This window comes from Oncorhynchus mykiss, chromosome 30, assembly GCF_013265735.2.
Source record: "Oncorhynchus mykiss isolate Arlee chromosome 30, USDA_OmykA_1.1, whole genome shotgun sequence".
In the NCBI taxonomy this organism is placed as follows: domain Eukaryota; kingdom Metazoa; phylum Chordata; class Actinopteri; order Salmoniformes; family Salmonidae; genus Oncorhynchus; species Oncorhynchus mykiss.
The window spans coordinates 23,622,419-23,639,750 of NC_050570.1; the positions used below are offsets into that span (position 1 = coordinate 23,622,419).

The window sequence follows — 17,332 nt, forward strand, 5'->3', positions numbered from 1 at the left end:
GCAAAGTAGGGATTTTTCTCCATCCTCCTTACAACAGTACAGTCCTTGTTCAATTTTCACACTGACTGGAGGAAACCTTTTTACAGAAGTGTATACACGTTGCACGCAGAACTTGAATATTTTTACGAATGTTAAAATAGTTTGAGATGTGAGCACAGAATTTGACGGCCTGCCACTCACCAACACAGAATCAACCGGGAGGGAAAGTAATGGGCGTGCCAACAATGCGCATCACACAGAAGACCAAGAACTGAATATAGCTAGTGGCCTACTACAATACACACAGGATATGTATTATATACTTTATTTGTAAATACAGTCATACTTGGCATAGCACATTCATACTCTATACATTCTGTACATATCAGCTATGCATACACTTCTATTACTTGTTATTTTTTTATTGCACTGTGAATTTAAGGGAGGTAGCACAAGCATGTCGCTGCACAAACTATACCTGTTGTGTGTACCTGATGAATACAATTTTATTTTAGAAGTATTCATACAACTCCAACCATCCAGACTGAGAAAAACCATACCATGGACAAAGTGGTCCTATTTATGGAATAACAAGCTCATTTATTTCAACAATCTACCTCCTCTATTTACTTTTGTGTATGTATTGATGATATGGATAACTAACGTAACGGTCTTGTTCAAATAGGATTACATTTGTGATTGAGTTTAACCGTCAAACTCTTTAAGAAAAAGATAAAGTGCAGGCAAAGTTGATTTAATGGCATCAAGACACCAGCAATTTACTTGTGATATACACGGCACAGCGAAAAGTATGTGGACACCTGCTCGTTAAACATCTCATTCCAAAATCATGGGCATTAATAGAGTTAGTCCCACCCTTTTTTCTAACAGCCTCCTCTCTTCTGGGAATGCTTTCCAGTAGATGTTGGAACATTGCTGCGGGGACTTCCATTCAGCCACAAGAGCATTAGTTAGGTTGGGCACTGATTTTGGCCAATTAGGCCTGGCTTGCAGTCAGCGTTCAAATTCATCCCAAAGGTGTTTGATGGAGTTGAGGTCAGGGCTCTGTGCAGGCCAGTCAAGTTTTTCCACACCGATCTCAACCAACCACTTCTGTATGCACCTCTCTTTGTGCATGGGGGCATTGTCATGCTGAAACAGGAAAGTGCTTCCCCAAACTGTTGCCACAAAGTTGGAAGCACAGAATAGTTTGCTGTAACGATTTCCCTTCACTGGAACTGCCAGATGGTGAAGTGTGACTCATCACTCCAGAGAACGTGTTTCCAATGTTCCAGAGTCCAATGGTGGCGAGCTTTACACCACTCCAGCCGACGCTTGGCAACGCGCTTGGTGATCTTAGGCTTGTGTGCGGCTGCTCAGCCATGAAAACCCATTTCATGAAGCTCCCGATGATCAGTAATGTGCTGAATGTTGCTTCTAGAGGCAGTTTGGAACTCGGTTGTGAGTGTTGCAACCTAGGGCAAACGATTTCTACGCGCTACTCGCTTCAGCGCTCGCCAATCCTGTTCTGTGAGCCTGTGTTGCCTACCACTTTGCGGTTGGGCTGTTGCTCCTAGACATTTCCATTTCACAATAACAGCACTGTGTTGACAGGGGCAGCTATAGCAAGGCAGAAATATGAAGAAAAAAAATCACTTTTTGGAAAGTCACAGGGCTCTTCAGTGTGAGCCATTCTACTGCCAATGTTTGACTATAGCAATTGCATGGCTGTGTGCTCGATTCCATACACCTGTCAGCAACGAGTGTGCCTGAAATAATCGTATCCACTAATTTGAAAGGGTGTCCACATACTTTTGGCAATGTAGTGTACATTGAATGGCAAAAAGGAGATGTGAAAAACTAACAATATAGTAAATTAACCTTAGTGGGAATAAAATTGTAGTTTTAGACAAGTATTGTTGTCCATCTATGCACTTGTCTATTTTCCATGGAACTCATTAAGAAGCCTTGGCTGCAAATTTCCACCTCTGTAGCCACTGCTGAAAAGTCAGTCCCCCCTTGCGTATGTCAGGCAGAGCAAACTGAGCAGGCTGATCCCACCTGCACAGACAGAACAAATAAATGAATTGTCAATCGTCTAGCTGGTGAATAATATTGAAGTTTAATAAAAAGGGAGATCTATGTGAGAGAGTTGATGGGAACACTTACCAATAGGAAATGGCAGTCTTGACCTGATTCCCGTAAGAAAGGCCCTGTGAGCAGCACTGGTTGAGCTCCCAAACCCTGGGTAACAAAGACTGAAGCAGCTCCTTGTCTTCCTCCTGGACACGTAGCAGGAGGGCTAAGAAGAAATAAAGAAAAGGGAGATTAAAGGGAGACGAAGATATCAGTCAGACATGTAAAACTGAATGGTTAACCAGGTAAAGAGCAGTGATAGTGTGATTGGAGTCTGATTGAATGGCATCTAGCTATCCCATTTGTTAGTTTGCAGCTTTGAACTCTATAGAAGACCTGTACCTTGTTGGTCAGGTGCAGGTAGCAGCGCTCCTTGCTTCTCTACATTAGCTAAAGAGGAGGAGTAAAATTGCAGCAAACGATGCAGAAAGCGAAGCTCCAAATGCTGGGATAGAGCTTGCGAGTACAGTTCCTCAGGGGCCTGGCAGAAAAACAAAGAGACAGAATAGAGAATATATAAATAAGGATAAGAGCAAAAAGCAAACCTCTAGGTACATAAATGGTCATGGAATAATCTGTTAGGACTCACCCTGTACATTGGAAAAGTCATGCTTTGACACAGATTGTGGAAGGGCGAGGAATGCAAGCGATGGATAGATAACCACGCAGCTGGAATTCTCTGCTCGCTGAAATGTATAGCAGATGACAGAACTTAACCATCTGAAAAATCTCCCTCTGAGCATTTTTTCTCAGCCAGACCAATTACTAAAAACATGTTTTATTTTAATTAAATAGGCAAGTCAGTTAAGAACACATTTTTATTGACAATGACGGCCTACCAAAAGACAAAAGGTCTCCTGCGGAGATGGGGTCTGGGATTAAAAATAAATACAAATATAGGATAAACACACATCACGACAAGAGTTAACACAACTCTACATAAAGAGAGACCTACAATGACAACACAGCATGGTAGCAACAACATGGCAGCAGCACAACATGGTTGTAGCACAAAACAGGGTACAAACATTGTTGGGCACAGACAAAGGGCAAGAAGGTAGACAACAATACATCACACAAAGCAGCCACAACTGTCAGTAAGAGTGTCCATGATTGAGTATTTGAATTAAGAGATTGAGATAAAACTGTCCAGTTTGAGTGTTTGTTGCAGCTCGTTCCAGTCGCTACCTACAGCGAACTGAAAAGACGAGCGACCCAGGGATGTGTGCGCCTTGGGGACCTTTAACAGAATGTGACTGGCAGAATGGGTGTTGCATGTGGAGGATGAGGGCTGAAGTAGATATCTCAGATAGGGGGGAGTGAGGCCTAAGAGCGTTTTATAAATAAGCATCAACTAGTGGGTCTTGCGAAGGGTATACAGAGGTGACCAGTTTACAGAGGAGTATAGAGTGCAGTGATGAGTCTTATAAGGGCATTGGTGGCAAATCTCATGGCCGAATGGTTAAGAACATCTAGCCGGACGAGAGCACCCTTACCCGCCGAGCTATAAATTACGTCTCAATAATCTAGCATGGGTAGGATGGTCATCTGAATCAGGGTTAGTTTGGCAGCTGGGGTGAAAGAGGAGCGATGACGATAGAGGAAACCAAGTCGATTTAACTTCAGCCTGCAGCTTTGATGTGTTGAGAGAAGGACAGTGTACCATCTAGCCATACTCCCAAGTACTTATATGAGGTGACTACCTCAAGCACTAAACCCTCAAGAGGTAGTAAACACACCTGTGGGGAGAGGGGCATTCTTCTTACCAAACCACATAACCCTGTTCTGAACACCTCCAAAACAAAGGTTAAGGGCAGAGAAAGCTTGTTGGACACTAAGAAAGCTTTGTCGGGGAGGGGCCAGCTGAGTATAAGACTATCATCTGCATATAAATGGATGAGAGAGCTTGAGCTATGTTGTTGATGTAAATTGAGAAGAGCGTGGGGCCTAAGTTGGAGCCTTGGGGTACATCCTTGTTGACAGGCAGTGGCTGACATCTCACATTTTCTGACTTTATACACTGCACTCTGAGGTAGTTAGCAAACCAGGCCAAAGAACCCTCAGAGACACCAATATTCCTTAGCCAGCCCACAATAACGGAATGGTCTACTGTATCAAAAGCTATGGCCAAGTCAATAAAAAAATCAGCACAACATTGCATAGAATCAAGGGCAATGGTGACATCATTGAGGACCTTTAAGGTTGCAGTGACACATCCATAATCTGAGCGGAAACCAGATTGCATACCAGAGAGAATACTATAGACAAAGAAAGCCAGTCAGTTGATTATTGACAAGTTTTTCCAAAACTTTGATAAACAGGGCAAAATAGAAATATGCCTATAACAGTTAGGATCAGCTTGATCTCCCTCTTTAAATAAATGACTAAGAGTGGCTGCCTTCCAAGCAATGGGAACCTCCCCAGGGAAGAGGGACAGGTTAAAAAGGTCAGAGATAGGCTTGGAGATTGTAGGGGCAGCAACCTTAAAGAAGAAAGGGTCTAAACTATCTGACCCAGATGATTTTGGGGGGGTCAAGTTTAAGGATCTCCTTTAGCACCTCAGACTCAGTGACCCCCTGCAGGGAGAAACTTTGTAGCTGGGCAGGAGAAAAAAAAATAGGGAGGAGCATCGGGGCTAGTTGCACTGGAAATGTTGGACGGGCAAGGAGGCATGGCTGAGTTAAAATGGAATCCTGACTAATTTAAGTGGTGATTAAAGCGCTCAGCCATGTGCTTCTTGTCAGTAACAACCACATCATCAACTTTAAGGGACATGGGCAGCTGAGGAGGAGGGTTTATTCTCCAGGTCTTTAACCATTTTCCAGAACTTCTTGGGGTTAGACCCACAGAGAGAACTGCTCCTTAAAAAAAATATCTTTGGCCTTCCAGATAGCCTGAGTGCACTTAGTTCTCATTTGCCTGAACGAGAGCCAGTCAGCCTTATGATCAGAAGATGTCAATTCACCCATCAAACGGGAAGCTCTTACCCTTCAATGAGCCTGCGATCAAGTGTTACTAGTGACACGTTTCCAAACTGTCTGGCCTCCTGGGACACAGAGTTGCGAAGCCTATTGGCTGCTGAAAGAACTTCACCAAACTGGGGAGTCAGTTTTCCCTGGACAAACTGGCCAATCTGGGGTCAGACAAGAGAGAGGAACAGGTTGAGTTAGATGGCCACTGTTTACACAGTATGCATTAGAGTACACAGAAGCATATAGAGGGCCTACCTCCTTGTGCACGCGAGTCAGTTCAGTCTTAGCTGTTGAATTCCCCTTGATCAGACCTCTTGTCTGTTCCTGCCTGACGTCCTATGAAGAAAAACATGACAAAAGTGTGTCACACTTATTTAGGTTAACATGTGGCAAAATGCTGTGGTGTTGTGTGTGGAAGACAAAAGGTAGAAATACAGACTGCAAAAAACAGTATATTTCCTCACCACAAGCTGTCTGAAGTCCGTGATGCTCTGCCATTGTCTCCGCAGGTTGCGAAGAGCCTCCTGTCTGTCCCTGGCATGTTGCTCCATTTCAACACACTGGTTTCGCACACCATCTCGCACTGCTGCTTGCATCACACACTGCATCTCCAGCTCAAACACTGACCTGGGCAGGAGGGAAACGTGAGAAAAGAAACCAGAGCATTTTTATGAATTGACATGACTTCATTAGAGGCTGAGCAAGTTTATTAATGACAAAAGAAAAATGGTGGAAAAAGCCAATCTGTAGTGCAGACTTACTGCGCCAGGGCTTGGGTTTGAGATTCCCCGCCAAGCAGCTCCAACTCTGCCTCATTTTTTCGGGCATGAAGCTGGGTCTTCAGCTGTTGAATTTGTGAACGCGTTTGAGCCAGTTCCATCAGACTCTGTTCCACCTCCTCCCAGGCTGACTGCAAAAGGATCAGACACAGATATCAACTACAGCAACAGTGAACTACAGTACTGTTCAAGCCTATGCAGTGTCTTTACCCCATGTTGTTATTTTAGTGTAAACTGAAATGTGTGTAAAGCACCTGTAAAAGACTCTTAACGGGTGGTAGCTCTTCCTCTACTTTCGATATGTCCAACAGGTGATTACTCTCGTAGCGAAACCTAAAACAAAACAGATACATTTGACCTTTAATTCCAATCCATGCAGATTTTTGTCCAGCCACATCTAATATAAAAAAAACAATTTACCGTAATGCGGCAACATCATGAGCCACATCCAATGAGGCAAGCTTCTCCTGCAATGTAATTTCCTGTCCCAAGGCCAGGTACTGCAAGGCTGACAGCACTTGGTTTGGAGGATAGCATCGCAACAAGTCCTGATGAGATAAAAATTATAATACCATTCTCACGCAACTGAAGCAAATATGAAACAGATCGTTATGTACATTGTCGTCGGGAAAGTATTTAGACCCCATGACTTTTTCCACATTGTTACGTTGAAGCCTTATTATAAAATGGATTAAATAAAACATCAATTTTTACACAATACCCCATAATGACAAAGCGAAAATAGTTCACATTTTTGAAAATATATATAAAAAATGAAATACCTTACATACGTATTCAGACCCTTTGCTATGAGACTCTTAATTGAGCTCAGGTGCATCCTGTTTCCATTGATCATCTTTGAGATGGTTCTACAACTTGATTGGAGTCCACCTTTGGTAAATTTAGTTGATTGGACATGATTTGGAAAGGCACTCCTGTCTATATAAGGTCCCAGTTGAGAGTGCATGTCAGAGCAAAACCCAAGCCGTGAGGTCAAAGCAATTGTCCGTAGAGCTCCGAGACACTATAAGAGCTCTAGAGTTCCTCTGTGGAGATGGGAGAACCTTCCTGAAGGACAATCATCTCTACAGCACTCCACCAACCAGGCCTTTATGGTAGAGTGGCCAGACAGAAGCCACTCATTAAAAAAGGCACATAACAGCCTGCTTTGAGTTTGCCAAAATGCACCAGACCAGGAGAAGATACTCTGGTCTGATGAAACCAAGATTGAACTCTTTGGCCTGAATGCCAAGTGTCACGTCTGAAGGAAACCTGGCACCATCCTTACGTTGAAGCATAATGGTGGCAGCATTATGCTGTGGGGATGTTTTTCAGCGGCAGGGACTGGGAGACAAGTCAGGATTGAGGCAAAGATGAAAGGCGCTATGGAGCAGGTTAGGACCTCAGACTGGGGTTACGGTGGGGTTAGGGTAGGGTTAAGGTGTGGCAGGGTAGCCTAGTGGTTAAAGCGTTGAACTAGTAACCGGAAGGTTGCAAGTTCAAACCCCGGAGCTAACAAGGTACAAATCTGTCGTTCTGCCCCTGAACTGGCAGTTAACCCACTGTTCCTAGGCCGTCATTGAAAATAAGAATTTGTTCTTAACTGACTAGCCTAGTTAAATAAATGTAAAATAAAAATAAAATAAAAAAGGTTTACCTTCCAACAGGACAACAACCCTAAGCACACAGCCAAGACAACGCAGGAGTGGCTTCGAGACAACTGAGTAAAGGGTATAAATATTTATGTACATGTGATATCTCTGCTAAAAACCTGTTTTCGCTTTGTCATTATGGAGTATTGTGTGTCGATTGATGAGGGGAAAAAACAATTGAATCAATTTTAGAATAAGGCTGTAACGTAACAAAATGTGGAAAAAGTCAAGGGGTTTGAAAACTTTCCGAAGGCACTAACTAGATGCAAACAACATTGCAACTTACCTCCACAGCACTTAACCAATGCTGAAATACTGCAGTTCTCTGTTCACGAGACAAGCTGAAGACAGAGTCAATGATGATTTAGCAATAGAAGAATGCCATGGATGACTCTGGTTCCTATATAAAACCATCTGATAATTCTTACTGTGTGGCAGTGGAGGATGCCATTTTCAGCTCACTCTCTTGTAAAGACTGGAAGAAGAGGAGTCTTTCATCACACAGCTCTCTCACATTACGCTAAGGAGGAAGAGAAAGAAGATTAGTCCAATACAAAACCATCACAGATTATGTCTTATAAAGCATCAACATAAAAAATTAAGTAAAATCACTTACCAGAACCTGAGGCTCTGCTCCTGTTGGGTTTAGATAGTCCCCACTGCTATTGGAGGCTTCATTTCCAAACACCACCTCCAGCTCTGCCTTCCTGCAAAACACACCAAAAGCAAAGAATGGATTTGGGCTGGGTTTGCGGCATTAGAATGTATGTAGACGTGTGTTAAGAAATGGTAAGGGTTAACAGAGGCTCTAGCAAGCACACCTAGACAGCTGCTCCAGAACCTGGGAGTGTCCACTGATCTTGCGGGTATCCTCTGAGAGAACGTGGCGCTCATTCATGCAGCGCTGCTTAAAGGCCTGTAAAAGCAGCTCCCTGCGTTGGTTCTCCTCCACCATTCCCCAGCTCCAGTTAATGGACTCTTCTACTCAATACAAAAGAAACGTTACAGCACAACATATCACAGCAAAAGGGGGCATCAACATATCAGCATATACAAACCTAGCACAATTTAGTATGTGGAAAACCAAATTACACAGTGGGGTCCAAAAGTATTGACACCCTTGATAAAGATGATCAAAAGTGACAAACAATTCAAATAGGCTCAGTAACGTCAACTTCACAAGGTGAGGTTATGAAAGGTATTGAAAACAGGGGTGTCAATTTTGACCCCTACCTTTTAGAGAAAGAAAATATGACTTGTTACAAAATCTCTGAGCAATTGTAGTTGTGTAATATAATTTCCCAATTTTTTAGAGCATTCAACATAGCTCAGTATTTTAATTATACATTTTTTTTACAGCCATTTTTGCCTATTTCAGACCCCACTGTATGCCTATTTGTTAAAAGGCTAACCTTCAGTAACTAGCTGTGCTTCAGTCCCATTGATTTGAGAGTCCAGGTGGTTGAGTTCAGCTCTCAGCTCCTCTATCTGCTCCTGAAGCTCAAGCCGCTTAGCAGCATCACTCTGCCCCGCTACCTTTTTTAACTACACACAAATACATAATGTAATACAAATAATGTTCACACATAATGCTAACTGACAGTCTAAAAATTGTGATACTGTACCTACAGTGCATTAGGAAAGTATTCAGACCCCTTGACTTTTTTCCATAGTTACATTACAGCCTTACTCTAAAATTGATTAAATATGACAAAATGAAAACAAGTTGAGAAATTTTTGCAGATGTATAAAAAACAACCCTAAAACCTTATTTACATAAGTATTCAGACCATTTTCTGAGGCTCAGGTGCATCCTGTTTCCATTGATCATCCTTGAGATGTTTCTACAACTTGATTGAAGTCCACCTGTGGTAAATTCAATTGATTGGATATGATTTGGAAAGGCACACACACCTATCTATATAAGGTCCCACAGTTGACAGTACAAGTCAGAGCAAATATCAAGCCATGAGGTCAAAGGAATTGTCCGTAGAGCGCCGAGACAGGATTGTGTCGAGGCCCACATCTGGGGAAGGCTACCCCAAAAAATTCAGAAGCGTTGAAAGTCCCTAAGGACACAGGGGTCTCCATCATTCTTAAATGGACGAAGTTTGGAACCACCAAGAGTCTTCCTAGAGCTGCCCGCCCAGCCAAACTGAGCAATCAGGGGGAAGGGTCTTGGTCAGGGAGGTGACCAAGAAACTGATGGTCACTCAGAGAGCTTTAGTTCCTCTGTGGAGATTAGAGAAACTTCCAGAAGAGCAACCATCTCTGCAGCACTCCACCAACCAGGCCTTTATGGTAGAGTGCCCAGAAAGATGCCTTCTTCCTAAGGCACATGACAGCCCAAAATTGTGCCGGAAGAAGTGGCAGCAGTTTTACGGGAGCCCAATCAATTGTACTGTTATGTTGTTTTTTTTGCGTTATTTGTACATTTTGTACATAATGTTTCTGCAACCGTATCTTACGGCAGAAAAGAGCTTCTGGATATCAGGACAGCGATCACTCACCTCAGATTAGACAAAGATTTTTTCACCAACAAGCAAGACTCACACGATATTCTCCAAACACCCAGCAGGGCAGACAACCCAGTTATTCACAAGAGGAAGCGACGCAGGTACAGAAGACGAAGAGCCGGATGCCTCGTCAGGACCCGCAGAAGGCGAGTAGGAAAGCTGCTGTTACCGTCAATATTACTCGCCAACGTGCAATCATTGGACAATAAATTAGACAAGGTACGATCACGAATATCCTACCAACGGGACATCAAAAACTGTATTATCCTATGTTTCACGGAATCGTGGCTGAATGACGACATGGATATTCAGCTAGTGGGATACACGCTGCACCGGCAGGATAGAACAGCATACTCCTTCCTGTAAGACGAGGGGGGGGCGGTCTGTGCATATTTGTAAACACCAGCTGGTACATGAAATCTAAGGAAGTCTCTAGATTTTGCTCAACTGAAGTAGAGGATATTGTGATAAATTGCAGGCCACTACTTGCCTAGAGAGTTCTCAGCTATACTTTTCGTGGCTGCTTATTTACCACCACAAACAGATGCTGGCACTAAGACCGCACTCAGTCAGCTGTATAAGGAAATAAGCAAACAGGAAACCACTCACCCAGAGGCGGTGCTCCTAGTGGCCGGAGACTTTAATGCAGGGAAACTTAAATCAGTTCTACCAAATCTCTATCAACATGTTAAATGTGCAACCAGAGGGAAAATAATTCTAGATCACTTGTAATTCTAGATCACCTGCACAGAGACGTGTACAAAGCTCTCCTTCGCCCTCCATTTCGTAAATCCGACCACAACTCTATCCTCCTGATTCCTGCTTACAAGCAAAAATAAAAGCAGGAAGCACCAGTGCCTCGGTCTATAAAAAACCCGTCAGATGAAGCAAATGCTAAACTACAGGACTGTTTTGCTATCACAGACTGGAAAATGTTCCGGGATTCTTCCGATGGCATTGAGGAATACACCACATCAATCACTGGCTTTATCAATGAGTGCATCGAGTACGTCGTCACCACATTGACTGTACGTACATACCCCAACCAGAAGCCATAGATTACAGGCAACATTCGCACTGAGCTAAAGGGTAGAGATGCCGCTTTCAAAAATACAAAGGGAAGCACAGCCGCGAGCTGCCCAGTGACACAAGCCTATCAGGCCTATCAGACGAGCTAAATCACTTCTATGCTCGCTTCGAGGCAAGCAACACTGAGGCATGCATGAGAGCATCAGCTCTCCGTAGCCGACGTGAGTAAGACCTTTAATTAAACAGGTCAACATACACAAAGCTGTGGGGCCAGACGGATTACCAGGACGTGTGCTCCGGGCATATGCTGACCAACTGGCAGGTGTCTTCACTGACATTTTCAACATGTCCCTGATTGAGTCTAATACCAACATGTTTCAAGCAGACCACCATAGTCCCTGTGCCCAAGAACACAAAGGCAACCTGCCAAATTGAGTACAGACCAGTAGCACTCACATCCGTAGCCATGAAGTGCTTTGAAAGGCTGGTAATGGCTCACATCAACACCATTATCCCAGAAACCCTAGACCCACTCCAATTCGCATACCGCCCAAACAGATCCACAGATGATGCCATCTCTATTGCACTGTCCTTTCCCAACTGGACAAAAGGAACACCTATGTGAGAATGAAATTCATTGACTACAGCTCAGCGTTCAACGCCATAGTACCCTCAAAACTCAACACTAAGCTAAGGAACCTGGGATTAAACACCTCCCTCTGCAACTGGAACCTGAGCTTCCTGACGGGCCACCCCCAGGTGGTGAGGGTAGGTAGCAACATCTGCCACGCTGATCCTCAACACTGGAGCTCCCCAAGGGTGCGTGTTCAGTCCCCTCCTGTACTCCCTGTTCACCCACGAGTGCATGGCCAGGTACAACTCCAACACCATCATTAAGTTTGCAGACGACACAGTGGTAGGCCTGATCACCGACAACGAAGAGACAGCCTATAGGGAGGAGGTCAGAGACCTGGCCGGGTGGTGCAAGAACAACAACCTATCCCTCAACGTAACCAAGACTAAAGAGATGATTGTGGACTACAGGAAAAGGAGCACAGAGCACGCCCCCATTCTCGTCAACGGGGCTGTAGTGGAGAAGGTTGAGAGCTTCAAGTTCCTTGGTGTCCACATCAACAACAAACTAGAATGGTCCAAACACACTAAGACAGCCGTGAAGAGGGCACAACAAAGCCTATTCCTCCCCAGGAAACTAAAAAGATTTGAAACGGGTCCTGAGATCCTCAAAAGGTTCTACAGCTGCAACATCCAGAGCATCCTGACCGGTTGCATCACTGCCTGGTACGGCAATTGCTCGGCCTCCGACCACAAGGCACTAAGTAGTGCATACGGCCCAGTACATCACTGGGGCAAAGCTGCCTGCCATCCATGACCTCTACACCAGGTGGTGTCAGAGGAAGGCCCTAAAGGAAGGCCCCAGTCATAGACTGTTCTCTCTACTACCGCATGGCAAGTGGTACCGGAGTGCCAAGTCTAGGTCAAAAAGGCTTCTCAACAGTTTTTACCCACAAGCCATTAGACTCCTGAACAGGTAACCAAATGGTTACCCGGACTATTTGCATTGTGTGCACCCCCTCAGCCCCTCTTTTACACTGCTGCTACTCTGTTCATCATATATGCAGTCACTTTAATTATACATTCATGTACATACTACCTCAATTGGCCCGACCAACCAGTGCTCCCGCACAGTGGCTAACCGGGCTATCTGCATTGTGTCCCACTACCCCCTCTTTTTACGCTACTGCTACTCTGTTCATCATATATGCATAGTCACTTTAACCATATCTACATGTACATACTACCTCAATAAGCCTGACTAACCGGTGTCTGTATAAAGCCTTGCTACTGTTGTATTCAGTGCACGTGACAAATAAACTTAGATTTGATTTGGGAGTTTGCCAAAAGGCATCTAAAGGACTCAAACCACGAGAAACAAAATTCTCTGGTCTGATGAAACCAAGATTTAATTTTTTGGGCTGAATGACAAGGGTCACATCTGGAAGAAACCTGACACCATCCCTACAGTGAAGTATGGTGGTGGCAGCATCTTGCAGTGGGGATGTTTTTCAGCAGCGGGACTGAGAGACTCGTCAGGATCGAGGGAAAGATGAACGGAGCAAAGTACAGAGAGATCCTTCATGAAAACATGCTCCAGAGCGCTCAGAATGGGGCAATGGTTCACCTTCCAACAGGACAATGACCCTAAGCACACAGCCAAGACAATGCAGGAGTGGCTTCGGGACAAGCCTCTGAATGCCCTTGATTGACCCAGCCAGAGCCCGGACTTGAACCCAATCGAACATCTCTGGAGATACCGTAAAATATCTGTGCAGCTACACTCCCCATCCAACCTGACAGAGCTTGAGAGGATCAGCAGAGAAGAATGTAAGAAACTCCCCAAAGAGGTGTGCCAAGCTTGTAGCGTCTTACCTAAGACTCGATGCTGTAATCCCTGCCAAAGGTGCTTAAAGTACTGAGTAAAGGGTTTGAATACTTATCTAAATGTGATATTTCAGTTTTTGTATTGTCATTATGGGGTATTGTGTGTGGCTTGAAGAAAATAAGGCTGTAATGTACCAAAATGTGGAGAAAGTCAAATGTTCTGAATACTTTCTGAATGCACTATATATCAAATTATCTATCTAATTGTTACGAAATATTGGGTGTACCTCCTTATCTTGTAGAACTTTGTACCTGAGAGATCACAATGTCAAGGAAAGGCTTGTGGGCAATTCCATGGTAACGGAATTACGCATCGACTCATTTTTATTCATTTTAAAATGTATGCCAAACCAAAAAACATTGATTTCAAAGTTGTTTGTTTGTATTTTTCCCCCTTTCTCAACCCCAATTTCATAGAGCCAATTACGATCTTGTGTCATCGCTGCAACTCCCCAAAGGGCTCGGGAGAAGCTACGGTCGAGTCATGCGTCCTCCGAGACATGACCCGCCAAACCATGCTCCTTAACACCTGCCAGCTTAACACGGAAGCCAGCCGCACCAATGTGTTGGAGGAAACACAGTTCAACTGACAACCCGAAATAAGCCTGCAGGCGCCCGGCCCGACACAAGGAGTTGCTAGAGCGCGCTGAGCCAAGCCTCACCGGCCAAACCCTCCCCTAACCCAGATGGCGCTGGGTCAATTGTGCGCCGCCTGGTTACAGCCGGTTGTGACACAGCCTGGGAATGAACCCGGTCTGCAGTGCCTTAGACCACTGCGCCACTCGAGAGGCCTGATTTCGAATGGTTAAACCATACAACTCTATGCACAAGGACTGCTTTAAACCATTTCTACTGAACAAATTTACCAAAATTATTTTGTGATTGAACCGTAAAGATGTGAAATTTGTTATTAGAATTTTGGTAAAATCTTCCTCAGGTTTTTATGTGACCACGTTTTCCAAAAACTCTGGGGAGGGTCAGCTATGACATGGTACCTTGAGATTGGGGGAATTTTTTAAATATATATTTTTAAACTTTTGGTTAAACTACAGTAAATTAAGTGGATCTAACACCCGGTAACGGAATTACAGTTATGAAATTACATAATGACTCCCTGATCTGTACAACACAAATGCATATTTCTAGATATGAATGTAATTTCTCATGTTTCACAAGTATGGACAGTGCTGCACAGCAGAGCACAGAGTACAGTACAATACAGCACAGCAGACTAGGATTCTGTACATGCAGTACAGTTCAGTAGTTTAATATACTGTATTCTGCTGTATTGTACTCTACTGTGCTCTACCTACTATACTGTGCAATCCAAACTTGTGACACATAAGTCTATGATAGGTTCAGATTTGGTCCAGTTCGTCTGTCTTTGGATGTTAACATCAAGGCCAGGGTGGACTGACCAAATTTTAACGTCCACGGACGTCCGGTGTCAGTCAGTGCTCAGTGGGTGACGATGCTGGTCACAGTAAATGGAAAGAGAGGGGTTATCACGGGTATGTGTCAGTAAGAGCTAGCAGAGGTGACATTAACTGGAGAGTGAGAGAAAGGCTGTCCAGACTTGGTTTAAATGCCAGACAACAGAAAGAAAAGTTATCAGCTGAACATAACAGTATGCCCATGTAAGATGGGACAATGGCAGGTGACCCATCTGTGGTTTCTGACGTATGATTTCCCCATTGTAGCCAATTCAGTGTCATTACTGATTTTTGCGTAATTCCAGGAAATACACATTTGAATCACTGAATAAATCAAAGAAATATCAGCAAAATCACTAACTAATTGAAAGGTCTATCATTACTTGTTACTTCTGTGAACTTTCATTATCCTCACTTCTCATAAGGGAGAGAAATTATAAAATTACTTAGATGCGTGGGTTTTTGGTGACAGAATAACAACGCACAAGGAAATATTTCTTCAACTTAAAAAGGTAAACAATTTCTCCAAAACTAAATATAAGTGTTGATATTAGCTGGCAGTGGTCTTTACTTGTGTTTCTATGCATTTCTGATAACTTTTGAAACCATTTCTGGTGGATGTTTTGCAAGACCCATTTTCCATGTTTATCAAGAAATCATAGTCTTTGCTTATGTGTAATTTTTAAGATGTAAAATTAGTTTAAAATGTACCTATGCCGCCGTTGCCCAAAAATATAGACTTTAGGTTTTCCTTTGACACACAATTTGATATGCTCCTTTGAACTTCACATGTTGGAGCTCATGGGTCCTTTTCGATGGAATTGCCCTTGTACCAATGTCCATAGAACAAAACCTGTGAGTGTCATATTGGTATCAGAGAAATTAGGCAGTTACCCTGACAATAAAGTCGGTTTCATCTCCAAGACAATGAAATTACCGGTTGTACATAGCTCAAGAGAACAAAACCAAAGGATACCACTGAAGATTTCCACGCATAACCCTGACATTCCTGCAAAGAGAAAGGAATTACATCAAGATATTGGAAAAGCAAACTTAATACAAAACAAAGTCATCGTTGACCAACGAAGTATACACAAATATGTTGTAAAAACCTTTCTGCATACCCACCTCTGATTGAAAATATGTTGTGTGACATATCTCCATATTGAGGCTCCTGGACCAACACATAACCTGAATCAAAACAAACCATATATTGTGTTAACTCACTGATGGTCCATATTAGTTAACTTAGTCTGCCACGGTCGCTATGGAAAACTGTAGCTGTGAACTAGCTAACTAGCTAACGCCCAAATAGGCCGCAATTACACAGAACAATCGTAAATCGTTGAGCTTAATTGGCTAGACAACTATATGAATTGTTACCAACAAAAATCAACGAGGAATAGCTCAACAAGGCCAAAAAGTAGTACAGCATAGGACATTGATGAATGACGTCGTTACCTACGTTTTAAAGTAGTTGTCGTTTGGGAGACTTTGGGGTGGTAGATTAAATTCTTCAATCGCCCACCGCTTTAGTTCCCGCAGGAGGGTCCTGTCCCCCATCCTTACCTTAGTCGAAACTAGCGAGGCGTTATCTAGCTAACGACGTTAGAAGGGTAACGTATTTATTTATTCTAAATAAACTGTCTCTGGCTGCACGTATCTACAAGAAAGCTCGCCAAAGACGAATACTATCACGTACATATGTTAGCTTGCCAGGTGCCTGTAATAAATAGTAAGCAGGCTAAGTACTTTGTTTTCAAGTGTATGACTGTCAAAAATATCACAAGAAAAGTTCGTCTTTGCTGCCGGTAATTTACAAATGGTTCAACTTCCCGCTCGCTCTGCACCATATCCGGTGACTTATTCGATGAGGTTTAACGGCGGTTGGCATCCAATATGTTGCATTACCGCCACCTACTAGACTGGAGTACAACTCCCTTATACTTTGCTTGAAAAAATAATAAATAAACAAATACCCTACCATCTAACACAACAATTACCCCCCAAAAACAAATCTAATTTTTTTTAAAAAATAAAAATAACACCACCCCACTACACTATTAAAGCAGGAAGCACCAGTGCCTCAGTCTATAAAAAAGTAGTCAGATGAAGCAGATGCTAAACTACAGGACTGTTTTACTAGCACAGACTGGAATATGTTCTGGGATTCTTCCGATGGCATTGAGGAGTACACCACATCAGTCACTGGCTTTATCAATAAGTGCATCGAGGACGGCGTCCCCACAGTGACTGTACGTACATACCTCAACCAGAAGCCATGGATTACAGGCATAATTCGCACTGAGCTAAAGGGTAGAGCTGCCGCTTTCCGTAGCGGCTTATAAGAAATCCCGCTATGCCCTCCGACAAACC

The 17,332-nt window shown here is 43.4% G+C and overlaps 1 protein-coding gene across 1 annotated transcript; it reads right to left on the reverse strand.

The window, feature by feature from the left end:
* Positions 1-288: 288 nt before the first annotated feature.
* Positions 289-16,804, reverse strand: LOC110521581 (HAUS augmin-like complex subunit 5). The gene is made up of 19 exons (XM_021599222.2): positions 16,422-16,804; positions 16,085-16,147; positions 15,933-15,965; positions 13,751-13,775; positions 8,931-9,063; positions 8,340-8,499; positions 8,135-8,225; positions 7,947-8,038; positions 7,805-7,859; positions 6,287-6,414; positions 6,121-6,199; positions 5,849-5,997; positions 5,552-5,714; positions 5,343-5,423; positions 5,103-5,248; positions 2,705-2,801; positions 2,458-2,596; positions 2,149-2,281; positions 289-2,040 (listed from the first exon to the last, which is right to left on the reverse strand). The coding sequence occupies exons 1-19, from the start codon at positions 16,517-16,519 to the stop codon at positions 1,938-1,940; spliced, it is 1,968 nt and encodes a 655-aa protein (XP_021454897.2). The 5' UTR covers positions 16,520-16,804; the 3' UTR covers positions 289-1,937.
* Between the last annotated feature and the right edge of the window lie 528 nt (positions 16,805-17,332).